Source organism: Odontomachus brunneus, unplaced genomic scaffold, assembly GCF_010583005.1.
Source record: "Odontomachus brunneus isolate Ranch 3 - 2012 unplaced genomic scaffold, Obru_v1 Obru_scaffold_006, whole genome shotgun sequence".
NCBI classification, from domain to species: domain Eukaryota; kingdom Metazoa; phylum Arthropoda; class Insecta; order Hymenoptera; family Formicidae; genus Odontomachus; species Odontomachus brunneus.
In genome coordinates this window covers 2,579,691-2,606,794 of record NW_022639456.1, presented here as the reverse complement: position 1 = coordinate 2,606,794, position 27,104 = coordinate 2,579,691, and the positions used below count along the sequence as shown (strand labels likewise).

The 27,104-nt window shown below is 42.9% G+C and overlaps 3 protein-coding genes across 11 annotated transcripts in view; 2 read left to right on the top strand and 1 right to left on the bottom strand.

Annotated features, from left to right (window-relative positions):
* LOC116850841 (extracellular sulfatase SULF-1 homolog) overlaps positions 1 to 21,566 on the top strand; it is an 83,440-nt gene extending 61,874 nt beyond the window's left edge. For 2 of the 4 annotated variants that reach the window (XM_032829575.1, XM_032829583.1), the window contains exons 5-17: positions 10,637 to 10,787; positions 10,976 to 11,151; positions 12,942 to 13,052; positions 13,878 to 14,170; positions 15,899 to 16,231; positions 16,428 to 16,602; positions 16,667 to 16,928; positions 17,010 to 17,186; positions 17,275 to 18,271; positions 18,761 to 19,162; positions 19,314 to 19,502; positions 19,597 to 19,684; positions 19,786 to 21,566. In XM_032829575.1, coding sequence (XP_032685466.1) covers positions 10,637 to 10,787; positions 10,976 to 11,151; positions 12,942 to 13,052; positions 13,878 to 14,170; positions 15,899 to 16,231; positions 16,428 to 16,602; positions 16,667 to 16,928; positions 17,010 to 17,186; positions 17,275 to 18,271; positions 18,761 to 19,162; positions 19,314 to 19,502; positions 19,597 to 19,684; positions 19,786 to 19,873 — 3,442 coding nt within the window. In that variant the 3' untranslated portion in view covers positions 19,874 to 21,566. The remainder of the gene's footprint in view (positions 1 to 10,636; positions 10,788 to 10,975; positions 11,152 to 12,941; positions 13,053 to 13,877; positions 14,171 to 15,898; positions 16,232 to 16,427; positions 16,603 to 16,666; positions 16,929 to 17,009; positions 17,187 to 17,274; positions 18,272 to 18,760; positions 19,163 to 19,313; positions 19,503 to 19,596; positions 19,685 to 19,785) is intronic. The other 2 variants (XM_032829602.1, XM_032829593.1) reach the window with 2 other exon arrangements.
* LOC116850917 (MRN complex-interacting protein) overlaps positions 1 to 23,274 on the bottom strand; it is a 91,673-nt gene extending 68,399 nt beyond the window's left edge. For 2 of the 6 annotated variants that reach the window (XR_004379479.1, XM_032829800.1), the window contains exons 1-5: positions 22,769 to 22,917; positions 22,390 to 22,577; positions 22,241 to 22,309; positions 21,877 to 22,150; positions 12,387 to 12,509 (exon numbers count right to left, since the gene is read on the bottom strand). Coding sequence is in view for 5 of the 6 variants with exons in the window: in XM_032829800.1 (XP_032685691.1) it covers positions 12,387 to 12,509; positions 21,877 to 22,150; positions 22,241 to 22,309; positions 22,390 to 22,440 (517 nt within the window). In the remaining variant the exon portion in view is untranslated. Of the gene's footprint in view, positions 1 to 11,147; positions 12,249 to 12,386; positions 12,510 to 21,591; positions 22,151 to 22,240; positions 22,310 to 22,389; positions 22,578 to 22,768; positions 22,957 to 23,056 lie in introns of those variants that run through there. The other 4 variants (XM_032829787.1, XM_032829771.1, XM_032829780.1 and 1 more) reach the window with 4 other exon arrangements.
* On the top strand, positions 22,831 to 24,818 carry LOC116850904 (proteasome subunit alpha type-3). The gene is made up of 4 exons (XM_032829736.1): positions 22,831 to 22,982; positions 23,074 to 23,156; positions 23,269 to 23,660; positions 24,314 to 24,818. The coding sequence occupies exons 1-4, from the start codon at positions 22,962 to 22,964 to the stop codon at positions 24,580 to 24,582; spliced, it is 765 nt and encodes a 254-aa protein (XP_032685627.1). The 5' UTR covers positions 22,831 to 22,961; the 3' UTR covers positions 24,583 to 24,818.
* The last annotated feature ends 2,286 nt before the right edge of the window (positions 24,819 to 27,104 follow it).

Sequence of the window (27,104 nt, the reverse complement as noted above, 5' to 3'; positions counted from 1 at the left end):
TTTCGTTAGTAATGACTACTAGAACTGTTTGCATTGCCATCTAACATTTGCGGGCGGAAACTAAGTTAAGGTCCTAATATAAGTACAAAAAATATTTAGGTCATATTTTTTTCATTTTGGCCCACTTTGAGTTTCACGGGCAATTTTTTAATGTTCTCACTCTTATCATCAACAAGTACAACAAATATGCATAAGAAATAAAATTGAATACAAGATATAGTTGAATAATTTTAACAAAATCGGCATAGCTGAGACACGAACCATTCTAAATTTCTTTAGCCGATTCCAATTTCTTTAGCCGAAATATTTTAAATTTGTGCTAAATTAGTAAAAAATGGTTCGAATCTCGGCCAAATCGAAATACGGCAACTTTAATTAAAATTTTAACAAAATCGGCACAGCTGAGACACGAACCATTCTAAATTTCTTTAGCCGATTCCAACCGAAATATTTTAAATTTGTGCTAAATTAATCAAAAATGGTTCGAATCTCGGCCAAACCGAGAAATTATTTGTATAAATAATTTTTTCAACTTTTTACATGTTTTGTTTAAACATTCTATTATTTATACAAATAATTTTATACATTTGACTTCATATTCATAATTAGCAAATAAAAAACGCCTATATCTTTTATTCAATTTTATTTCTTATGCATTTTTGTTGCACTTGTTGATGATAGGAGTGAGAATTAAAAAGCTATAAACATTAAAAAGCTATAAATTGCCCGTAAATCTCAAAGTGGGCCAAAATGAAAAAATGTCCTAAATATTTGTTGTACATCTACATTTGTGCCAAATTAGAAAGAAATCGGAGTGTAACTTTTGGGTAGGTTTACTTATAAGCCTGATGTTCACAGTCCAATTTTATATTTGACATTGTCTCAAGTTCGCACTGAGAAAAAAATGTTTCATAATTATAACTATATATTTCAAAAATTTTTTAATCAAATTCTACTATAACGTAAATGTGATAATAACCTTATATATATATATATATATATATATATATATATATATATCACTGCCATCATTTTCGTATTAAAACAACCAAAAAATATGGTTTGAGACCAAAAATAACTATTATTAAGTTGCATCAAGCATAGTAGAATTAAATGAAAAAATTAGTTTTCTCGACCACATGATTTGTATTTCTTTATATGATTATAGCTACAAATATCAAACATTTTTTTCTCAGTACACGTTCGTGACTCGTTTGTCGCTCTCGCACGTCCTCCAACGAAGCACCTGCTCCTTATTGCTTGACTGAGACTGACAATCGAGCTCTGTTCAGCGTTCGCGGACACTCGGTGGGAAAGTTCAAAGGAGCGTTCACACACGCGATTACTGACGCTGTCGTTATTCCGAATCGATCGCAATTGAACCAGCTTGTTCGCGCCGATGCTGCCATGACAACCGCGGCGACTTGATCGAACCGAGCCGACGACCACGTCGTCGTGTGCGTATAATACGCGACACGGTGCCAGCCGCGGCTATTATTTTTCCTTGTTGCGACCGCTTTTCCGCTCCCGATAACGCACGCGGACGGAGAACGCGCCGCAGTGACACCCCGTCGCGTTCCGAGCACAATAAGGATTGTCCCCGCGGAAAAGCGAGGACGCGAGTGCGACCCTCCGCTCGACGTCGACTGGCCGGACTCTTCCTCGCACCCTTCAATCTTGCTCAACAATGCGACGAGCGCCGTGTTGTTGAACGCCGAACATGCTGAATTCGCGCGTTTATCTCCGTCCGTTCGAAATCCACGCGCCCCTGGCGAAGCGTAAGGGAGAACAAAAACGGAAGACGCGTTGCTGTCGGATGTGGGGACACGAGGGAGTGTCGGGGTTCACGTAGGGTGGACTCCGTAAAAGTTCACACGCAGCGGCAGAAATAACTTTCCGAGCCTACGACAGCGGCGACAGACAGCCGTGGAGTCCCTCAAGTCCAAGTTAGGACATCGTCCGCCATTTTGTAGGGAGGAAGTGGCGGAGTGAGTGAGAAAGAAGCTGCAGCGCGCTTCGTCATTTCAGTCTTAGAACTCCTTTCTCTCTTTACTGTAGTTTCCCCCTCACTTCTCTGCTGACTCACGTCAACCCTAAAAATGGCGAGCAGGACGCAGACCAATGAGGAATCATCATGCTTTGTCCTAACTCCGACTAGAGAAACTCTAGACAGAGGCAGTGGCGCGCGGCGGCCTCGCCGGCGACGTCGCCGAGTGATGGAGTGCCCTACTAGACCGAGAGAAAGAGAAAGCACGGTCTGAAAAGCGCTGGAAACGCGCGTCCTTACCCGCCTCCGCTGGCCCCCGTTATTGTACGCTACCACCGGGTGTTATCGCGCGTATCTGCGTTCTACACGCGGCAGGAAAAAGCGCTCAGGGTGAGCCGCGCGCGCGCGCCCCGTTCGGAGTGAGAATGCAACGACGGCGAACGCGTGGGCGTTCATTCTAGTCCGCGGTTGGGATTCCACTTGTTTCCCTTGTGGAAACGCGACGTGTCAACCAGACTGGACGACAATAGAGCGAGGGTAAATAATTGGCCAAACGAAGGACAATATCGGATAATTCAGTTTCGCTAATGAAAAAAAATCTGTTTTCTGCTCGCACACGTGATTATGAGGAAAATAAGGGAGTCACATGAGCCTCGAGAAAATATTTTGAATAGTAAGAAGAGGTTTTCTAAACCACGGGAGAGGAGAAATCTCCCGGGAGACGACTTCGACGAGAATTCCGGCAATTTCCCGAATTTCTCCGAGTGAAAACCACCCGTTGAAGTTTGCTCATCTAAGGCGGATGTCGCAAATAATACTCGCGAAACGGCAAACGCGTTCGCGGAATGGGAAGGTCAGAGATGACTGGGGAGAATGATGAATAGAGTAGGTTGCAATGTGGTGGCGCGTGCACGCGAGCGCGCTCCGATATTTTAGATATTCGTTATACGTATATAACACCTCGGCGTTGTAAATTGTATTTAATTACGACATCGCAGCGCACGCCGGGCATTTACGCGGTGAGCCCGAGCGTTTTAATACCGAGGTTTTCATATCCCGCACTCTCTCGTACATCACGGCCATAGACCCGCGCGCATTCTCGTGCCACTCAAAAGCTAATCGACAGAAATTAATGTGTCGATCGGCATGCACGGTAACGTGCTTTCAGATCGCTTTTATCGACGCGCCTTTAAGCAGTCGCTAGCCGCGGCCGTTAATCTAATTCCTAGCCGATCAAACGATGTTAAGTGCATTGCGAGACAACTATTGTAAATTAATAGCGCGCCGTGACGACAGTTTGACGGTAATGACGTCGCGCGCGGAGACACGTTTATATCTGGCCACAGTTATGCAAGAATGATCGAACCCACGGAGTTATAATTTTTTAGCTTTTCTTTTGGTGTCAATGGCTAGTTTATATGTCTTTCTACATAAAACAAGAAAGACCCAAGCCTTATAGACGCCTAAAATTAAGTAAAGAATGGTTTTTATTTTCTACACTGAGAGAAGGATTTAGTAAATATTATCAAAATTTGGTTACTATTACTAAAAGGTAGACGTAAATATAGCGGGCCAAAGCTATGGCAATACTTATTAATTAATTTAGCTCTGTAAAATAAATTATTTATTTGATAGAAGTAAAATTTATTTGCTTCCAGAATATATTTGGTAAATAAAACTTATTAAATAGTTGAGCAAAATAAGCGATTTTGTAATAGTTACAAAATTTTTAGTAGGTTCAACCAACCATCTATAATAATAGATATTGAAACGATGTAATAGCTGCAAATGAGTGAATTTTTCGTTGTGCTGCAACAAAACATACTTATACTGGTAACAAAATAGAACTCGTACCTATTGAATCTTTTATTACATAGGATATAACAATTTCATAACAATTATCAAATATCTGTTCATAATTGTAATATATTTCATATTAAATATTTAATATTAAGTAACTATTACTAAATTATTTAATTGATGTTACTGTAAATGCAATTACATCATACTCTCGATCTATTAAATATTTGATAATTATTATCATATTTAGTATTAGTTACTAAGGATTCAACGAATTTCTGTAACTAAATGCAGTTTGTAATAGTTACCAGTCTTTTCTCTCAGTGTAGTACTAGTATTTTATTTACTAGCTTTTTAATCAGTTGTCTTTTTCATCTATTTTTTTAAGGGACATGTCAATGAACATCTAGAAAAGTTGATTGATTTCTTGAATAATTGCGAAGTACTTTAAGTGCTATTTATATCTTCTAAATTATGTATCAAATGTTCATCTTCATTTTCTCGAAACATGCTCCATGTAGATCGGATCATTCTTGCATAACTACGGTCATCCTACATTTATATTCGGTCGCGAGCTTTCGCAATTTCGGGCGCTGAGCGGCGCGAGCTCTCTTTCGCGAACGTAATCTCGGCGCTGCCCAGTTTTCCGAACGCGACTATTTCCTCCCCGTTCTCGCCTGACCTGACAACTGTAATTAATTGCGGTCGCAGACGAATCTATTTATTATCATGCATATCGTTAGAAGCCAACAACCGATGGTCAGTGGCCTTATTCTGGACGCACAGTGAGTATCGAGTGTGGCCTTTTAATTCCAAGTTCCGTTTAGTTCCGTTTCTCTCACACGAGTCATGTGTAATGTCGTTCCAGTTTGAAAATCGGAAAGGCATTCGGTGCATCCAGAATAGGGCTCTAAAGATCTCTCACGACTCTTCCCACTCGAGTTGAAATTTTGACTCTATGTTGAATCTTAAATTCTATATCGCAGCTATTAGGAGCTAAGATCTCAAAGTAGGTTTAATTCTAATGATATAATTTGCTCCTACTTTGACCCTGATGATGTCTGAAATTTCTGCTTTCGCTTTCTGTAGCGTCAAAGTAGGTTATATAATAGTAGGATCTTAGGAAGTAGGTTCAGTTGCGAACCTCTATTGAAGCTTTAGCTCCTACATAGAATATATGTATTTTATAGAAATATTTAAAAAATTTAATAAAAATAACGAAACAGAAACGTCAAATAGCATACAAAATATACATTTTATTGGCATATATTTCAGACATCATCAGGGTCAAAGTAGGAGTAAATTATATCATTAGAATTAAACCTATTTTGCTATCTTAGCTCCTACTGCGATGTAAAATTCAAGGTTCAACATAGGGGCAAAAGTTCGACTCGGAAATGAGTATCAATATCGTCAAAATAGATTTCACCCAGATTGTAGATTGTCTAAGTAGGCTCAAATTATTTTTAAGTGCGTCAAAGTAGCGTCAACATCTTGACAAGGTAGAGTTAAAGGTTCGAAAGAGAAGTTAATGAGTATCAATATCGTTAAAATAGGTTTTACCTAGACTATAAACCGTCTAAGTAGGCGCAAAATATCCTTAAGAGGTGTCAAAGTAGCATCAAAATTTCGATTCGGGCGTCCATTACGACAAGTAAACGACGATTCTCGACAAGTAAAATCGGGCAGGATATCGCGGTGCATCCGGTTATATTGGTTACCGGATGTCCTGTGTAAGACTTGTGAAAAGAGAGCGCGACGATTTCGCGACGTGATAGAGGAGAAGTGTCTACGTGATGCGATAACGGGGAGGCTGGGACCCGCGCGCATCTGCAAATTTTACGAAAGAACAGTGTGCATGGCGAGTGCACCGGCGGGCGTCACTGCGGGGTCAGCGGTATAAGGAATAACGCTGGCGTTTTACCGTTTTTGCACACGCGAGGCTGGATACAGCGAATGTGAAGTTTTATCGCCCGGCATTGTCGCAGCCAGCTAAACTCGCCACGCCGGTCACCGCCGTTTACGAGCCTCGGCTATCACCCGAACAAACGTTCGTCGCGTTCGGCTGTGTCGTTCGTGCGAGGCAACGACGCTTCTCTATTTGAATTTCATGCACGCGCGTGCGACGGCCGTTCGTCGCGGGTGTAATTGAAAAGTGTGCAACCTGTGTGAGCGCGCGGGAAATACGATGGAAAGTAAAGACAAAAATAATATCTAATAGTGCTGTGCACTCTGATAGAGATTTCAATTCGGTACGATAACATAGCTGAACGAAAGAAAGCGCTATGAAATTTGAGGTAAAAATTGCAGAGAAAGTGCTAAATGCACAAATCAGTGTCTACTCATAATAGAGATCCTAAAGCCGGCTATTCATAGCAGTAAATTATTCAGGATCTTTAATTGAGAGCGCATTTAAAATTCAAATGTGACAAATTCGTATTCATAGACCGTTGCAATCAATATTACTTGTATGAAATAAACACAAATACAGGTTGACGAATAATCGGATATTCACACAGCTACGATTATGTGTTTGTCAAATGATGGCATATTATGAGTGGCGATCTAACATTCGACTCGTCAACGTCCGTTAAAATCGCAAAAGCGATCAATACAATAAATGATTGGACATACCTGAAAACACACGATGCATCGCCGCCCTCGCACTGCATCCGAGTTTCCTGATCCCGGCGCTGCTTCGTCGTGACGCTCCTTCTGGCACTCGCATAGGCGCGATTCGGCCGGTAGCACACGTGTTAATGAACGCGTTAATGCCGACGATGAAACGTCGCGAGAGAGAAACGATAATTAACTCACCGACTACACGTGGTCGGCGTCGCGGTGTGCGCGTCGTTCGTCGGCCCGAGACATAATGACTCGGCCGCGGAAAAGTACACGCCGCGCGAGAGACTACCAAACAATGAACAAAAAGGACTACGTCATCGCCAGTCAATCGCTGAGTCGTCGCTCATTCATCGCGTGCTCGAGAAATCACAAACAAAACCTCCCAGCGTACCGGACCTTCAAGTCGGTCGTGTTTACCTTCGCGCGTACGAGTGTTTTTTCGGGCGTTTCGAGCCGCCAAGTGACTCGCATATCATCATTTGTATTGTAAGAGTGTCTCAATATGTTAAAATATTTTGTCGACTCGGAAAATATCGAATCGAGTTCTCGTCGGCATTGCATTAAGGGGATGCTGGAGTCGACGACGAACTCGAACAATGTCGATAATGCAGAGACGATTGTCACTAACCAAATCACGCTATCATTTTCGTATTTCTTATGTATACAGAACTTACATGAATGTGTGTTGCTTTGTTTTACCATGTTCAACGGAAAAGCTCACTATATAGTATATGTGTAAAAATCTTTCTGCAAACTTTCTCGATATTCTTCAGTTTCAAAATGCAGAGGCGAAAGTAGAGCAATGTTCTTCAAAATTTTTCTGTTTGGAGCATCCACACTTTCGGTATGAACAAGCTGCGGAACTTTTGGATTAGGCAAATATTATGCTAACTGATAGCTTGAGATTTTACATTAAAAATTTTTTGCTCGTTTTCGTCACATATCAAGCAATGCTCCTATTTATTTTTGCACGTATGTTTATTGCGTAAAATCATTTGTAATTCTGTGTAACTAATACGACGTAAACTTTGCAGAAAAATGTTAGTATTCTGTCAGTGAAGTTTTCAGCTTCAGCATCCCCTTAATTTCTTCGTTAAAATCTTCGATCGCGTTTATTTCCTTGGTCGAATCGTTATATATCTATGCGGTTGTTAGTGCCACGATGGAGACTGGAGCGCGAACATTCGGCCAGAGTGATGTGCAGAATTGATCGTGTGTAATTGGCATTCAATTATCGTCCTCTGAGTGGAAGTTTTTGTTCTGTATTAACATGGAAAATTGAATTGTTGTCTTCTTTCTGATGCTAACGAATAATTATGTCTTGCTATCGTTCACTCCACGTTAAAATTTAAAAGGCTTGTTTCGGAAGCAACCGGGATCAGGACGCTAAATCAGGAAACAAGGATAGGGATCGTGTAACTTTTTCCTAAAAGTGGAAAAGTGGAAAATTTCGACCTTGACTTTAGCGATTGTGTCACTTCTCAAACAACGAAAATATAAAAATTTGGAGCTATTTATTTTTCACAAATCCACGCTAAGAGAAAAGATACATAATCGATACCCAAAATGCAGAATGCGTTCAACGGCATCACACATTTTCATATGTGTTTATTACACAGGATTATTTGTGGTAGAGAGACTTGTTCATTAACAGAGAGATGTCTCACATACTCCATTTGCAGTCGAACGAGTTACGCAATTAATATTTACTTACTGAGATTGAGAATAAAAATTAAATACAGATAAAACGTTGTGAGATAACCGAATATTAAATAATTAAATAATTCTGAAACAAGCCTTTTAAATTTTAACGTGGAGTGAACGATAGCAAGAGATAATTATTCGTTAGCATCAGAAAGAAGACAACAATTCAATTTTCCATGTTAACACAGAACAAAAACTTCCACTCAGAGGACGATAATTGAATGCCAATTACACGCGATCAATTCTGCCATTACTCTGGCCGAATGTTCGCGCTTCATTCTCGTCGCCAATTTGTCCGCATAAATGTCTCGTTTTGCAAAAGGAGGAAGAAGAGGAGAACGAGACGAAGGGACCGCGCGAAAGAACACGGCAGAGCAGGCGATGACATTCGTCTGGGTGTAAATATAATTCGCGGTGTCTCGCGGGCGAGTTAAGTGGCCGTGGCGAGACGGTAAACGCAGAATAGGTCGCAATTAAGGAGTCGAGACGAAACGTGCGGGGCGCGACGCCACGTTCTCCGTTCGGGACTGACGCGGCCGGATTGCGCGTTTTGTTTGAAATTTGCATAAAGTACGGGGAATTTATGGCAATGTGAGAGAGAGAGAGAGAGAGAGAGAGAGAGAGAGAAAGAAAAAGAGAGAGTGTGTGTGTCTCGAGAGGCTCGACGATAGAATTAACGCGAACTGTGAGCGAGAATTAAGGAGCCTTCCCGTTCTTTGCTGCTCGTTTCCTCCTACGTCTCTCTTTCTCTCTACGCTTAAGTACTCGACTCCTTCTTCTCCGCTCTCCTCTCGGCTTCCTTCGAAAACCATCTGCTTCGGTTTCACCAGACCATGACACGCTTGGAACGAAACGATTAAATCGCGCTAAGAATGAAATTTAGAGGATAAAATTTCGACTCGTTTTTCGAATCAGGCGGACCCGGCGAGGATGCTATCTCGTTCCGCGGATTATTTATTCCATTTGGCGAGAGAACCGCGCGACAGTTTCTCGATATTCCTTTTCGAGTGAATATACACTCATGGTATCATACACACGTTGTGGCGAAAAGGAATTTCATTTATTTTCACCATTCGTTCGCTCCCCCTGAAATTCGGAGTGTATGCATAGCTAGAAAACCTGTTCTCGCGCATCTCGCATGAAGAACCCGTCAATAATAAGATCAAGACGAGCAAAGACCCTGCGTGCGGTATGAGCGCTCCCGAAGAACGTGCAGGAGAAGGTGAAGGGCCAATTACCCATAATTTCGTGTCTCGCGTAATTGGAGGAAGAGAAAGAGGCGGCAACGAAGACGGAGACGACGACGACGACGACGACGACGACGACGACGACCACGACGACGACGACGACGACCACGACGACGACGACGACGACCACGACGACGACGACGACGACCACGACGACGACGACGACGACCACGACGACGACGACGACGACCACGACGACGACGACGACGACCACGACGACGACGACGACGACCACGACGACGACGACGACGACCACGACGACGACGACGACGACCACGACGACGACGACGACGACCACGACGACGACGACGACGACCACGACGACGACGACGACGACCACGACGACGACGACGACGACCACGACGACGACGACGACGACCACGACGACGACGACGACGACCACGACGACGACGACGACGACCACGACGACGACGACGACGACCACGACGACGACGACGACGACCACGACGACGACGACGACGACCACGACGACGACGACGACGACCACGACGACGACGACGACGACCACGACGACGACGACGACGACCACGACGACGACGACGACGACCACGACGACGACGACGACGACCACGACGACGACGACGACGACCACGACGACGACGACGACCACGACGACGACGATGACGGCCCGTCTCGAGAGCCCGTTCATTCTGTACTTCAACTCCGGCTGATTTCCGCTCATCGGCGATCTCTCGCGTCTCGTTGGTCACGGAAGGGAGTCAGGGATTAATTCAATTCGGTCTAGCTACCGTGGATTCCAGGGACAAACTATGCTGCACGCTCCTAAATCCTAACCGCTTCTCGTTAAGACCGTGCTACACCATCCACCGGCGAACCGCGATTGTGATTAAGGGCGACGTCGCGCGACGTAGCCGCGCGGCCGGATTAGCTATCAGTGGATTCCTCGCAGAGAGACGGCAAATCGCGCCAAAGCCGATTTGCCGAGGGGAATACTGTCGAGGAACCTTAGACACGCGGAGAATCGCGTCATTGAGCGAAATCGTAAATCGTGGAAATTGAATGAAGGATCGTCGAGTGCTTGAGAGACGGAAAAGGGGAGCACTTTCATACTTGAAGCTTTTCTCTCTTCCTCTTTCGTGTTTCAATACCTCGAAGAATTATTCAGAGCTCGGATTTCCCGTGGCCCAACAAATGGAGTCCGATTGTTATTGCGCGTATATCTCGCAGAGTAATTACTTAATTAACCGCCGGTTAATTACTTAATTAACGATTCACCCGCGACCTTTTCCAGCACGCCGGCGTACGATTACGCGCCGAATCCCGACAAGCAGTGGATATTGCAAGTGACGCAGAAGATGCAGCCCATTCACAAGCAGTTCACGGATCTCTTAATGACGAAGCGACTGCAAACTCTACAGAGCGTCGACGCCGCTGTAGATAGAGTACGTACTACTTTCAACGTTTCACAGAGTTATTTACGAAGCTTCTCGGACTTTCCTTTAGGGAAGAGAAGTTTATCGCAGAACTATTTCGCCGTTGCGAAATTGCTCTTTACGAATCTAGCGAATGCGCTAGGATTTCGAACATTCTTTACCTACTTGCATTGACCTTACGCATTTTTTACACGCAGATTTATCAAGAGTTGAAGGACCTGGGCGAGCTGGATAATACGTATATCATATACACGTCCGATCACGGATACCATCTGGGACAATTCGGCCTTATAAAAGGCAAGAGTTTCCCGTTCGAGTTCGACGTGAGGGTGCCGTTTTTAATCAGAGGTCCTGGCATCGAGGCTGGATCCGTGTAAGTCTCTCGATTGCGCATATCTATCGGGTCGTCGCGAAAGAATCGTCATTTCTCTACTCAATTCTGACTCGCGGAAAGTTTTTCATCTGGATATTAAAAAGAAAAGTGAAAAATGTCGAGTCGCGAGAGGAAGATATATATATATATATATATATATATATATATATATATATATATATATATATAATTTTACCAATAAAAATTCTCTCTTAACGCTCAGAGCGACTGAATAGTGTTGTTTTTGATCTTCTTTCGCGAGCACGTGCACGACAATCCTCTCACGACTCGACCTAATGATACTCTAAGCGATCTCTATTATCGAAGCTCAATTACGCGCATTTCCCAACGACCATTTATGCAGAAATTATTTCCCTACGCGCTGATATGCGCCCGATATACCTGCGTTTCGCAAGGATGCTTCTCGCCGATCGCGTTAATTTCACTTTCCAGCGGTCGATGAGTGTGCCCCGTCGAATAATATATAATTATCGCGATCTGTACATAAATCCCCGCTCTTAGGGGAAGGGGGAAAGAGAAGGATAACACGCGAATGGCGAGTAATAATTCCTGCCGCTGTAGACGAGGTAACGCTGCGCGAATGCTGTGGCGTTGCCGTTGCTGTGGTTCGACATCAAAGGTACAATCTACTTGTTCGCTTAAACATCCCGCCAGGATTTCACGACGGATAAATAGAACACTTGCTTGTTGTAAGTGGCCGTTGTCTGGCCGCGTCTCTCGTGGAGTCACGGTACCGTTGCACGAGTAAGCCCGAAAACGCGATAAATTATCGCGTGGACCGTGAGGCGAAATCGCGTCGCGAACAAGCGGACGATGTGTATGTGTGTGTATCTGTGTGTGTAACACAGGTAACTGAAAGAGAGAGAGAAAGAGAGAGAGAGAGAGAGAGAGAGAGAGAGAGAGAGGCACTCCCAAAACTTCTCACTCGTGCGAATGCAAACTCGCGCGATCGTTTCACCAGGAGCCAAGTTATGTGTAATGTTTTCGCGACCTCGAATCGATCTCTCCTTTCGGAAAAAAGACCACTGTCTTTTCTCTGTGAAACGACATCCCTCACCAACAGAAGCAGATTACTACTAAAAAAAGAAATTCGATGTCCCTCGCTAATTGTACTAATTGGAACGCGCGTTGTCTCACGCTTGGGAATATTTGGGAAAATTATTATCGTTGCTCTTTGCGCGCGTGTGCGCGACGGGAGAAAAGAATTTCCTTACCGATGTTGCTCGAAGTCTTGGAAAGAAGGAGGGACGAGAGGGAGCGCAAGATTTCGTCTGATTTTTCGCCATATTTCCGTTGCGTGAAACTCTCCTGCCGTATGAACGTCGGTGAAAAGTTACCTGGAGGAATAAAATGTACCTTAAATATTCAAGAGAGCACGAGGAGTAGCAAAGGATGAAAGGAAAGAGTTTGAAATTTCCTTTCAGGATAAAAAGTCATGGTAAAAATTTCAACTAAAGATCTGTCTAATGTCAAAGGGAAGGACTTTAAATCAGTCAGAGTAAATATCAGCCAATAAATAATGTTCCTTTCATCGCAAAGTAGTTCAGGTACCCTCCCCAAGTGCAACCATATGGCCGTAAGAGGTTTATAAGATATCAAGTACACACGCCGTGCGCGACGCGCTGAGTCATTATAAACGCTGTTACCCGTGAAACTTTGGCCGAGACAAATAAACGCACGAAATGTGCGCGCGAGCTTCCCGACGACGACGACGACGTCGTCGGCTCGCGAACGGGAACGTCCGCGTTAACGTTGCATCCACGTTGCAGAGTAGACGACATAGTTCTGAACATCGATCTGGCGCCGACGTTCCTGGACATCGCCGGCGTCGAGACGCCGCCGCAGATGGACGGTCGTTCCTTCAAGAAACTCTTCCTCAAGTGAGTACTCTCTTTCTTTCTTCGTATGCATTTAACGCTTCAACTCCTTGAAGCATATCAACCGTGTCCTTACCCTTTAATATTTCTTACGTTTCTTTTCTTTTCTCAATTTGCAAGATCTTCGGAAAAGCGCGAAAACACAACGCGAGGAATTGGCTAATTCGCGTTCGCGAATTTGACGGGAACCCTACAAAAATAGATCGTACCTTCCTGTTTCCAGCGGAGCTCTATTTTTATTGGCGATTTCTTTTTCTCCCTCCCTCTTTTTTTCGATGGAATTTTGTTGCGCAAAGAACGGCTCTATTTTCTTACATCAGGCGGCCGATTGCATCGATTCGCTGGCCTTGAGGGGACTTAATCATTTATTATCGTACCGTCGCGTCGCACACACGATTCCCACGCACGCTCCTCGCACAGACCGCGACTTCCGATGGAGTGTGGAGTTTAACGACGTTTCCCGAAACGCCTAATCTTAGCGCGGGCGGTGTAACCGGATTTCAAGCCGTAGCGAGTGAAATTGCTGTTTTATAACTTCATTAATTTGTCAGAACTTTCCGACTTAGTTAGGACGAAGTTACGTTATTAAAGTGGACTTTTCGCGGCGCCACTTTTTGCAGGTTCCACTTCTCGCAGCTAGTTGAAATTTCCGTTTCTCTTGTAACTCCAGTATAAATTATTATAACATTAGCAATTCCGTTATGTGCGATGTGTATCCTCTTTTGCTCCTTTTTTTTGCCTTTTCTCCATTTTCTCTTCGACTGACTTTCCGCGCCGTCGGTCGCGTTTCGTCGTTTCATCGCAGTGAAGCCAAGTCCGCTGTTGCAGTAGCAAGCACGGCAGAAGGTCAAAGTTCAAGTGGCCAGATACGTTCTTGATCGAGTCCTCTGGCCGCCGCGAGACTCCGGAGTCCATCGCCGAATCGAAGGCGCGGGAAGCCAGGAGGCAAAACGCCACGCAGAGCAAACAGCCGCCAAGCTCGACGCCGGAAGAGGAAGAAAACATCGCCGACTCGGATACCGATATCGAAGCGGAGCATCGATTTACGGACAACGACACCGGCAGTGACCAGGATATCTCGGAGGACGAGGACTTTGAGGATTCGATCATCGACGAGACAAGTGAGTCGCTACTCCTCGCATTGAACTTAAAGCAACGCGAGAAATTCAAGACTGCTCAGAATTAATTAATTCTTTACTTCGCGAATGTCACCCAAATTTCTTGTAAAGTAGGAAAAACGCTGCGGCGGCATCCTCCGAGTTTTTAATCTAAATCTGAACTAGTTAAAGTTTCAGAACTGCTTTCTAACTCGAAAGTCGCGGGATTTCTCGAGTTTTATAAGAAATTTTGGACGACGCTATACACGACGCTCAAGCAGAGGGGTTAATAGTCTCCTGCTCAACTTTTAAGGGCCATTCAACAATTACGTTATACCACGAGAAGGGATGGATCAGTTTACGTGGTGATCTGCGGTGGCAGGCAGGGGAAGTAAAGGCTATAAAACGTTGCACATATTCCTATACCTTTTATATTTTTATATCTTATATCTATATATCGATATTCTGCAGTAATTCACTATCTTTTCATGTGCTGCTTATATTTTAGGAACTAAAATATGCTATTAAAATATTTGCTGTGTTTCTAGCCAAACTTACTGTGTTGCTTAGCAAGATAGATTTTACTGGCAGTCTATTCCTGGAGAATATTACTAAAAATATGAGAAAATTGAGAAGAATTTTTAAAAAAGAAAGAAACTGTAATATCCTCGCTGTGTAGAAGAGGATAGAGTAGCGACGTCGATTTCTCAAAGATCCCGGATAGATCCGTTGGCCGTGGACTCTAACAGATGCTCCGCGGCGCGGCATTTTATAAAACCTACCGTTACGCCAGATGCTGTAAGTTACGTATTACGCGCGTGTACGCGTGTACGCGCGCGGAGGAACTCGTTCCTTCCCCGGCATGCATTAGCATAAATACCCGGTCCCGGGGATTGACGGGGCGCATCTCTCCTCTCTCTCTCTTCTTATTTTGCCCGCCGAGATTATCGGACGGCCGTACTTTGTCACGGGGATATTTTCGGCGATGGGCCCGCGTCAGCAAGTGAAAGCGTGAGCGCGTCGTCACGTATATGTGCATACACGGGCAAGCCGCGTTCTCCCGACGCGGGAATCTCGCGCAAAGAGGATACACAACTCGGCGACGTGTGCGCGGAAAAAATGGCTGGTTGCGTTGAAGAGACGGGTTTCTCCTCCGTCGAGGAAACGGCCGAGTTCCAATCCCGTTTCATCGGGGGAGCCCATGAACGATATACCGTGAAATTTTTTCATCGCTCACGATAATCCGCGATACATTGGCTGATTCCTCTTTATCGTCGTCACACAACGCGCCGCTTCGAGCAAGCGAAGAGTTCCGTTGTTTCACAAGGCCGCGTCTAGTTTTACGAGTATTTGCTCGCGTATCAAGTTCCGCGCCGAACCCTCGCGCCGTTCCGTGCGTCGTAAACGTTCGATGGGTTTTACGTAGGTTTCCGTCGCAGGCCGACGATTTCCTCCTCGGGGAAAACTGTTTTCGCAAAGTGCATCTCGTTGAAGCGACATGTACGGGATTAAGAGAGAAATAAGGCCTTAAAATTCTTTATAGTTTATGACATGTATGATCTTAGGTATCCAAGAGGGATCCATTGGACGCCTCGAGGTGTTACGAAACGACGTGTATAAAAAAATTAATGTACTGTACGAAGGAATGAATATCATATGCAAAACGCGTTCTACTCCGAATTCTACGAAGAGTGGACTGAACGTATAGAAAGGTTGGTGTAGAAAGTCACTCAACCGAGCGATTTTTTTCAGATTCGGAGCTGCACCTGGACAACAGAGTACATACCCTGTCGACGAAGCACGAGCGGCTCGCAGCGGAGTGTTCGCGGCCAGAAGCACAGACCGATTGCCTGCCCGGTCAAAAGTGGCGATGCGAATGGGACGGACACCGTTGGCGACGGCATAAGTGCAGGTACGCGGCACCTCCGCCGTTGCAGAGGGAGTCGAAGAAGTGCGCCTGCTTCACGCCGACCGGCGTGGTCTACACGAGGCTCGAGTCCAACAATTACGACAGACTCGGATTCGCTCGGGAGCGCAGACCCGCGGATCCCTACGGCGATATGCCGAGATACTTCGCCAAACGAGGTGTGTCCTTCTCATAAGAACGACAATGACTTTATCTCGCGTGATAAGAAACGTCACATGTGGTGACTGCGTCAATTAAAGTAATAAGCTGTAAACATCAGCACTTGAGCTGCTATAACGCCGTTTAAGTCTTTCGTATCTCTAACTGAATCCTGAAAATTTTCTTAAATTTATGATGAAGTTTGACCTCGCGCAGGCAAACGAGAAGTGTCCAACGATACCGTGCTAGATCAAGGGAACGACGAGGACTTCGATGTCTATTTAGAGGACGAGCGCGATAGGCGCGCGGTCGACGAGGAGGACGACGAGGACTTCCTGCAAGAGTTGGATCTGCTAACGCAGCAGATGAAGAAGGAGTACGCGCGAGCCAGGTACGAGAGTAATCGTCGAATATCGCAGAGCTCGAGGGAACGCGTTGCCTTATTGTTATTGCAGGAATGCGCGTGGCGATGGAACGATCATCGACGACGATGGCATCGACAGGGAGGACACGCTCGACCATCTGGAGCAGCAGGTTTCCGGCTATTCGTCCGACGACTTCGACCTCACGTTAGACGAAGTCATCAAGGGCCGATTGAACGTGGACGACGTGGTCAGGAGGCACCGTAGGGTACGGCGAAGTGTCGCGAAGAAGGACACCATAGAGCACGTGACTAAGATCATGGAGAGCATAGAGGAGGAGTTGGACGACTTGAAGGTAACCGCCGCGAAAATATCTTTCGATCGCCCGGTGATCGCGTTGCGCTTCGCGAAATGAAAAATGCCGTCTCCTCGACAGCAAACTCAAGCCCGTCACTCGTCCGAAGTAGTGAGAACACCGAAATGCCTGGTCTTACCGAAGGGTGGTGTCAATTGCACCGAGGCGGTGTACCACGATCCTAACGAGTGGCGGATATCGAGACGGGAAATCGAACAGCAAATACGGAAGATGCGAGAACAACTGGAAACGTTGAAGGTGAGCTTCGCGAAAAAAGCTTGGCGAAAAAAAATAGATATATATATCTTCTAACTATACGGTATTAATTTCCGTTATTGCATCGCAGGAGATTCGCCGACACCTGATGAAGAAGCGGCCGCAATTCGTCCCGGACAACGAGGAGAAGCTCGCCGACGCGGAGGAATCTCACGGCTCGCACAGACCTTACCACCATCCTCCGAAAGGTCATACAAGTCGCCACCACAAGAAATACGACAAGACCACTCACGCGAACGCGGAGCGCGTCACGAGCACGTCCACGGAGTTCGCTACAACGGAGACCGCTACAAGTACGGTTGACGAGAGAATGTCGACGACGAAGGAGAAGCCCGACAAACACAGCACGATTTCAATCGAGACTGCCTGGCCCGGGGCCAGCAGTGCGACTGAGACATCAACCGCGGCGACCACCACTTCGGGCAGGTCGAAGAAACAACCTCGCCGGCAGAAAACGAAGGAAACGAACCGAACGGAGACCGAGGAGGACAAGCCTCAGAGGCGCAGGAAGACGCATCATCATCGGAGGAACAACACGCTGCTCACGAACAGCGTGCACGACGACGTGGCGCCGCGCGCGACGCAGGTGAACGTGACCGTCGTCGCGGACAACACCGGCGAGACGACGACGTCGATCACGCAAGACACCACGTCTCACAATAGACACAACGACGGAGAACGCGTCCTCACGACCATGCCCGTCACAATGACGGCGACTGTGCAAACCACCACTGTGCAGCAAGCAGATGTGTCCCGGAGCGGCAACGACCTTCAGCACACGGATCGCGGCGCGGAATCGACGGCCACCGAGCAACCACCGGGGACCACCGCGACGATAACCAACATGCAAACGACGGATACACCGAGGACTAACCCGGTGACTGGCAAAACTGCGAGCCCCGACCGATCGCGAAATACACCCATCGGTACGACACCGACGATGCCGACGACCACGCAACCGTTGAGGAAGTACACCAAGGTGCAGAAGAATAGGACGTCGGGGATTCTCGGGCCAGCCAGAATAGACGTTACGATTCTCGAAGCTCCTAGCAGGAGGCACAAACAAGGTACGCTCCGGGAATATCGTTCTATTGCCAAGAAAAGCGATCAATCAGTTTATTTTTCCTCTTTTAAGTAATGCTTCAACAGAGAAGATTTTCTTGTTAATGATCTCAAAAGATACATTGTGAATTTTAAAAAACTCATTATCATATACTCGAAAGAAAAATGTATTCTCGCAAAAATGTTACGAGACTTTGTCGAAGAGAAAGTTGCTTGAACTCTATACAGCAAGTAAATCGAATTTTTGCTTAAATATTCTTGACTGAAATGCTAAACTTACTTGGATTCAGAATGTTTTGAATAAATATGATGCTTCTGATAAACTTATGATAGATTCGCAGATATATAAAATACTTGAAACATTTGCTTGAATGTATTTTTCTGTGTGCACGTCGCGAATGAAATGATCGTATTCTTTTCTTAACTGCGTATTTTGTTAACTATTTTTAATTCCTCGAGCAAAGCTCTTTATTGCGTAACTCTCGATCTTGTAGGTGCGAACGCGAACAGTAACAACGGTCGGTCACCGGTGGTGCAAAACGGCTCGTTGGAGGCGCGATACAAATGCTACTGCGAGCCCGACACAAAAAAGGACGAGAAGGAGATCGCGAGGGAGGAAAGACGGAGATTGAAGGAGGAGCGTTTGAAGAAAAAGGAACGGAAGCTCCGGAAGAAGGCCAAGTTGGAGAAGGAGTGCCTGACGGAGAAGATGAACTGTTTCGAGCACGACAACGACCACTGGCGCACCGCGCCGTTGTGGAGCGCCGGGCCGTTTTGCTTCTGCATGAACGCGAACAACAACACGTATTCGTGCATACGCACGATCAACGTGACGCACAATTTCCTCTACTGCGAGTTCACCACGGGACTTGTGACATTTTATAATCTGAGGATCGGTGAGTTCGATGAAAAACCGAATTGAATTCTCGTCCTGCGTAAAAGCGCGAACTCTTCGTAAATGTTGTCGGTCTCACTTGAAATGATTTGTCCGCTTTGATACAGTCTAATTGTCGAAGAAAGGCTCTGAGAGATTACTTTCTCTTTCAGATCCATTCGAGCAATGGAACAGAGTGTCGTCCTTGACGCTCACTGAGAGATCCTATTTACACGACCAATTGGAGCACTTGAAAGGATGCAAAGGTACAAGGGACTGCACGGTCGGCAGTGCTAGAGAAGCTATGCCGCAGCTTCAGCAGCATCAACGAATCACGAAAAGAAAGTACAGCGACCCGTTCGGTACGTTTCGTAGATTTAACACGCGACAGCTGGTGTATATATTATTATATTGAGAGTTTGGAGTGCTAAGAGTGCTGACAAATTATTTCGGCAGAAGGTATGTTTATACCCTCGACGTTACAAATTATGCGCGAGGACGGACTTGCCAGCGCAGCCAGCAAGAAGCGGAAGAAGTTGCCGAAGTAAGTCGACATCAGTCGTACTTTACTGTTCGTCTCTAAAATTGTTTTAATTCGATGAAATATTCCATCAATGTAATAATGCCCGTCACTTTTGATTTTAGCGTTTGGAATAGGCGCAGCAGAAGCTGGCAGAGTAATTGGCGGCATCATCAAGATTCAACGAATTTTCGGCACAGACACCCGTATTGATCGATAATACATCTTTCTCTTCTTTTCTATACACATCAACAATCGCGTGACAAATTGCCCTAGGTATACGTTAATTTCGCAATGCATTTAGTAGCCTAATTTATTTACTAATAAATAACGAAGACCACGGTGATATTTGAATTAATGACATTTCGATTCCATTAGATCTTCATCGTCTACATATCGTGTGTGTTCTCGATATGCTTTGTGGCGATCGTATCGGGCGTACACCGCGTAATAGTTTCGCATGCACCTACGTGAAACGCGTTTGAATTTATAGATACGCGAAGTAATGAATTTCACACGATTGGGATTGCGAATAATCAATTTCTAGCAGAGAATATAGAGACGTAGATAGGCACGTGATTTTACTTCGTATATACACTTTTCACGTTAATTTATTTATCCTTTGGAAACGCGAACTATTTAGCGAAGGATTATATTGTGCAAGTAATGATCACGGTTAATTTTTGGGAAAAAAAAATTTCGAGACACGTCACGAGTAACGGCTAATAATGGCATTTTCACGTGAATTAATTAGAGAGATAATATTATATTAAAATCTTTTTTCTTTTAGTAAATCGACGCGAGGACTAATCTCAATAAACAATTGCTGAAAGAAACTTTCTTGTTAAATTACTGAAATCAGCTGTGTAATAGAAGACTGCGAACGCACAACGAAAACGGAAAAGAATTTAATCTTCCCTTGTCAATTGCAATGTTTCCGCGATTATTTATACAATCAGCAAGTGACGTTTACCAAATGCTGCCATTTTATTTAGCCCTCCCATTGCCTTCGTGCAAATAAAAGATATGGTTACTCTTATAAAACGCACTGCCAAAAAGAATTTACATTGATATCCTTTGTACAACTTGATACTGATTCTAGAACGGAGACGGATGATCCGAGCATTAGTTAAATTTTTAAGATCATCCAAAGATTGTAAATATTATTGTAATAACATTCTCATTTGGATTTGTCTCAGTTTTATTTCTAATGCGCGTACAATATATGTAAATTCATATTACTCTAACGAATACACAGCTGTTTTAGTAGAAAAATAATTACTAGTAATGTACAATATGTGTTGAGGAAAGTAGGATGCTGTTGATGTATATTAATATAATTAATTATAAAAAAGAACAATTGTAGACCCACTCATATTAAAAAAGTATATATTCAATCCTTATATTGCTGCTTGAAAAGCATGGTTTTAATAGAACTTAGTTTTGTCAGCTATATATATTTCAATGCGCAGCAGATATGCAACGGTTTATGAATTTATTTTTGTGTCGAGGATACAACCGCATAATACTGTGTAAGCTTTTGTATAGCAGCAATAATTATATAATCTCTCAACCAGCATTCTACCTTACCTGAGGAGCTCTGCATATTAAACAGTTATTCACCTAGTTTCATTTTGAAAAGGAAATGTAGCAGAAAAAATGAGATATCTAGCTATATAGAAAATTTAGAAAAGGAATACATTATTTCTCAAAATGTATAAGACATTAAATTAACATTATTCAGTTACCAAAAACTTTATTGTACATGAAAAGTAAGCAAATAATTTATGCACTCATTTGAAATTGTAGGATATTGAAATCTGTGAAAGAAATAATTGGACAAATATTTTCTTGAATGTTTTACGTACTAAACTCTGTAATAAAATGTTACTTTTCAGAAAACTGATTGCAACTTGAATATTTATTTCAGATAACGTTTCTGTAGGTTCTATATTATAGAAATTAAAAGTCAAGAGGATCATCTAGTTCATCGTAAGTTTCAAAAATGTTGGTAACATTACTATGATCTTTGCTGGATTTAATGTTATCTTGCAAATTATCAGATTGATCAATACCAGAATTTTTATCACAACTTATAGACGAAGGATCTTTTTCATGATCCTCAGCAACATCCTCAATTTCAAAATCAGAATCATCTATGATCTGATCAAAGTTACAAGATGCGTTGTTTCCATCATTATGCAAGAATTCCTCACCTGATATTACATTTTCAGTTTGACAAATATCTTCAGAAGATGAGTCTTCTGTATCAGACGGCTGTTTCTTTTTTGGCGAATCCAAATATTTGGTCCACTTGCTTTCAATGACTTTGTCACTGCCTGACATCTCAGAAACATTTAAAGATGTGTTATAATGAGTGTTACTGACATCTTGTTCAGAAACTACAGCAGAAAATAACTCGTTTGTTTTCAGAGAATTCAATCGTTGAACATGGAGACGACAATCTTTTCCAGATCCTTGAAAATATATCTGAAAAATGAAACAATAAGATAAAATCATTACATGTAGAAACTATAATGGGTTGGAGTTATCATTGTCAACAATTTTTCAAGTACATACTTGCTTCACAGACTGTTTTTCACCACACAACTTGCACTGCCATTTGCGCGCTTTCTTAACTATATGCACCTATAAAAATATTGAAAAAATGAAGTAAAGTGAGTCATAGTAAAACTTAAATATAGCAATATCTATGTTTTTATACTTACTTGGTACATCTTGCAAGAGTAACAACACAGAATATTCATTTCTTGCGACATTGTTCATCTAACCTGTTGTTGTCGAACCGTACACTTGAGTTTTTCAAGCACAAATCTACGACAACTATAGCTTTATCTCTCAAGTAGTCCTCTTCCGATTAATTCTCTCACTCTTTCAACAGCGGCTTTGTTACGTGCTGTTGAATAATACCGAAAACAATTGCTCAGACACAAAGCGAAAAGATTCAAAGTTGGAAACTAAACGATTATTATCGATGTTTTTAGAATATAATCGACTGCTAAAAATCGATATTCGCACAGCCGATTATAAGACAATCGATTCTAGTTTCGATATCGTCCGTCTTTATTAAAAACAGTACGACTTAACCTATATCCACAACTGGCCAATGGGATTGACTTTTTGGGCCATTACAAGAAGAAGACCTAACCTATCCCGGTAGTCGCCGTGACTACGGATCGCCGAGTAGTTTAATTTTCGCCTATTCACGTCGTGACGGACGTGTAAACAATTTGTCAAATCTTGAGTCCTAAGGTTGTCGTTTGCGTATCCTTTCTAAACAATGAGTTCGATAGGCACAGGAGTAAGTACGACATACATTTTCGCGAGATACGGTCATAAAATACGACGTTAATACAAGTGACACATAGACCTAACCTCAATCTCTCTTGTAGTATGATCTGTCCGCCTCGCAGTTTTCACCGGACGGCCGTGTGTTTCAAGTGGAGTATGCTCAAAAAGCCGTGGAAAACGGAGGGTAAGTGTCCCAGCCTCGTTGTAACTTTCGTGCGTTCTCAGGTTATGCCGAACAAAGAAGTACAACACTCGACGCTCAACGTCGCAAGCTGACTGATCGCGTTCTGTTGCAGGACAGTTATTGGCTTGCGGGGCAAAGACGGCGTGGTGTTTGCTGTGGAGAAGATTGTAACGTCCAAACTGTACGAGCCGGGTGCTAACAAACGTATACTCAACATAGATCAGCATGTCGGTATGGCAGTTTCCGGCATAATATCGGACGCGAGACAGATCGCGGAGACAGCAAGATCAGAGGCCGCGAGTTACAAGGCACAGTACGGAGTCGGTATTCCTTTGAAATACCTCAATGAGAGAGTCTCTATGTACATGCACGCATATACCTTGTATTCTGCTGTGCGTCCATACGGTTGCTCCGTTTTGCTCGGTGCTTATGAGACAGATGGTCCAGCAATGTATATGATAGATCCTTCAGGAGTATCGTATGGCTATTATGGCTGCGCAGTAGGTGAGCAAAGAGTTATGTACAGTAGAAGTACCAATGCCTGGTCATGTACCTAATTCTGGATATTCTTACTGTTCTTTCAGTATAAATATTTCAACTTTCAATATTAAATATATATATGTTAAATACTAGCTTATACTATTCTGTGTTGGCTGGCTTATCACGAGGAAATGAAATCAGGGGAAAAGGGTAGAGTATTTTATAACCTACACTTTCTGCAGAGAGTAACTATGCAAAATTTGGTCTAGATTGGTCAAAGGATTTAAGAGTTTATAAGGAACGTACAGACAGATAGACGTTCTATTACACACACAACACACATATATATATATATATATATATATATATATATATATATATATATATATAAAATTAAGTTTAAATATTCTCATTTAATTAATTTAGTATTCATATTTAAGGATTAAAACAACATGAATGTCCAGAAATTGGTACTATTACCTTACGGGTTGATTTTTTAATTTCTTGATACGCTTAACAACAATTAAATCATATGTCTGTCTTTGTTTTTTCCTTCAAATTGGACAAGGACAGACATATGATTTAACTTCTAGTTAACTTATCAAGATTAGTAAAGTCGGTCCTAAATATTGGAAGTATTCAATGTGGAATTTACATCTCATGTATATGTTATGTAGGTAAAGCAAAACAGTCGGCGAAAACAGAGATTGAAAAGTTAAAGCTGTCAGAGATGACGTGCAAGGAATTAGTCAAAGAAGCTGCTCGCATAATCTACCTCGTGCATGACGAATTGAAGGATAAGCAATTCGAGTTAGAAATGAGTTGGGTTGGCGCGCACACAAACGGCAGACACGAGCGCGTACCAGCCGACGTGAAGGCCGACGCTGAGAACAAGGCGCGGCAGGCGATAGCTGAGGATTCGGATAGCGATACCGAAGATATGTAAAGCATATAAATATTGTCGTATAAAATTCTTTATACTACTAAGAGATAATTTAAATACACGGGTATATGTAATGATTCAAACACTTCGTGATTTTTCATCAGTGAACAAATAAAGAATATCGCCCTTTGTTTATAAAACACCGGCGTATCAATACACTCGCACGTCTACTTGTCAACCTAATGTGGTGTATTAAAATGAGAAAGTATAATTTAATATAATAAGAATTATAAGTTTTACTGTGAGTACAATTCAGCATTTAATTTATTAATTTTCAACAGTATAATTTATTATAATAAAAATTATAAGTTTTACTGTGAGTACAATTCAGCAATTTTCGAGTAACGAATTACTAATTACTGTTCACATCGTTCGATAATTAAGAAAAAAATAAGTTTTTATAGTAGCTTAATGTTGCAATTCTAAGCAGAATCGTAAGTCTTGTAATTTGTTCTCGTAAAATTCGTCAGAACTTATGAGATTTATAAGACTATGCAAAATCATATGTCGTACAATTGTAAATATCGTAAATTATATGAAATCATAGATATTTATGAGTAATTGTACTACATGATATTGTATAGACTTGTAAATCTACTCATAAGTTATGACGAATTTTACGAGGACAAGTTACGAGACTTACGATTCTGCTTAGAATTGCAGCATAAATCTATTTAAACAATAGGACAGATTTTTCAATAAATAGTTTAAACTTGGATTCAAGTTTAAATTGCTATTGAGAAATCAGCCCTAAGTAGTGTTATATAATGACGAAGAGCAAATACAAATATACAAAATGGTTTCGGAAAAATTCGCAAAGCTATCTGGCTTCGTTGATGGGTTATGTATCAGCTCGATATTCGCAACGAGTTCTACAATTTTCAATAAAGCAAAACACGGGAATCGGCTTATGTTCCTTTGATGAAAGATACGTTACGTCGGATATATAACGAGCGACCGGTCACTTTGCTGCGGAAAGCTTATAACGAGCGTAATGCGCAGAAACCTTTATGGTTTTATTCCGTTAGTCTCACGTATACTCGAGATCGCTTAATTCCTTATCAAGGGTCATGATTAACGAATGTAATCTCTTTGAAAAAAAAAAAAATAATAGACTTTTATTTCTAACGATCGAACGATAACGAACGAGTTGCTATGCATCACTACCTGTTTCACCCATCACTTCGATCACATTCACTTCGATCGAGAATCGAGGCTTCCCAATTAAAAGTTCCGAGAAGAACCGTGTGACAAAAAGAAATTAAAACCTGGTCATTCCCGATAAGAAAAATGCGAATTTGATGATCAAGCTTTATCATTCATTTTTAATTGATTGATTTAATTGCCGTTAATACGAAGAATTGTTGATCACGACAGAGAAGAGGCCACATAACGCGGTTAACTGTATATTTTTGTACAATTTAACGCAAGTTTTCTCGCTGTTCTACAAGGCCTTCATTCCTGACGAATGTGCTTTAGCGAGATTAAAAGAATAACGAAAAAGCGGGAGTCGGTATTCTTCCGCGACAGATCGTAAGAAAATCGATCGGAGGGCGCAGGGAACATAAGAACAGCTACGTTCTTACGGAAAACGACAATTATCTCGTAAGATAATACAATGAGCTGCGTAACCCGAGCGAACTCTCGAGAAGCCGGTAGAATTTCATCTGCGCGAGGCCGCGTGGTTTTCAGAACCACACAATAAACGGGACGTATCGAGTTGTGCGCAGAAAAATTTTTATTTTTCCCTAAAACTAAAATCACGCAAAAACTCTAGAAATTAGATTTAAATAAATATGTTACTAGTATTCATCACATGAATATTTACTATTTTTTAGTTTTTTTGCCTTTCAGTACCGATAACTCTATTTGTGTACACAAAATAGAATGTATGGCTTGCACGGAAAAAAAGGTTTGGTTGAATTAACCAAATATCTGGTCGAATATGAACGATCCAGAAATTCCGATTGAAATAACCCGAATTCTGTTTAAGTTAACAAAATTTTTGATTGACTTAAACAGAATTCGGGTTACTTCAATCGGAATTTCTGGATCGTTCATATTCGACCAGATATTTGGTTAATTCAACCAAACTTTTTTTTCCGTGTGCTAACTGCTAAACTCTTTGACCGATCTGGACGAAATTTTGCACAGTTACTGTTTAAGATCTTGCGGGAAATATAGACATGTAACCTCCCACTCCCTCGCTCTGATTTCATGTGCTTGACGCTTTGTGATAATTTAAGTTCAGATGTTTTGGATATAAAAAGCCCGGGCAACACAGGAGTAGTTTGAGCTAGTCCTTAAAAATCCATTCATTGTCGCGTGGAAAAATCAGAGCTCGCGACTAAACAGATGTAGATCGAAATGGAATCCCGAATTGACGTGATCAGCGAAGAACCTCTGGTTCGCCGCGCGCATGCCGATTTTTCGCGCTACGGAGGTTAGTCGGGGGCGGCCGGGGGCGTGCGGGTCTCGGCGGGGGTGGCTCGGACCGACCTTTATATAAAGGTAGCCTGTGACTT

Coding starts and splice junctions, on each gene's coding strand:
- LOC116850904 (XM_032829736.1), top strand. CDS start 22,962: ATGAGTTCGATAGGCACAGGA. Junction 23,157..23,268: donor AAAGCCGTGGAAAACGGAGG/GTAAGTGTCCCA, acceptor GTTCTGTTGCAG/GACAGTTATTGGCTTGCGGG. Junction 23,661..24,313: donor CTATTATGGCTGCGCAGTAG/GTGAGCAAAGAG, acceptor TATGTTATGTAG/GTAAAGCAAAACAGTCGGCG.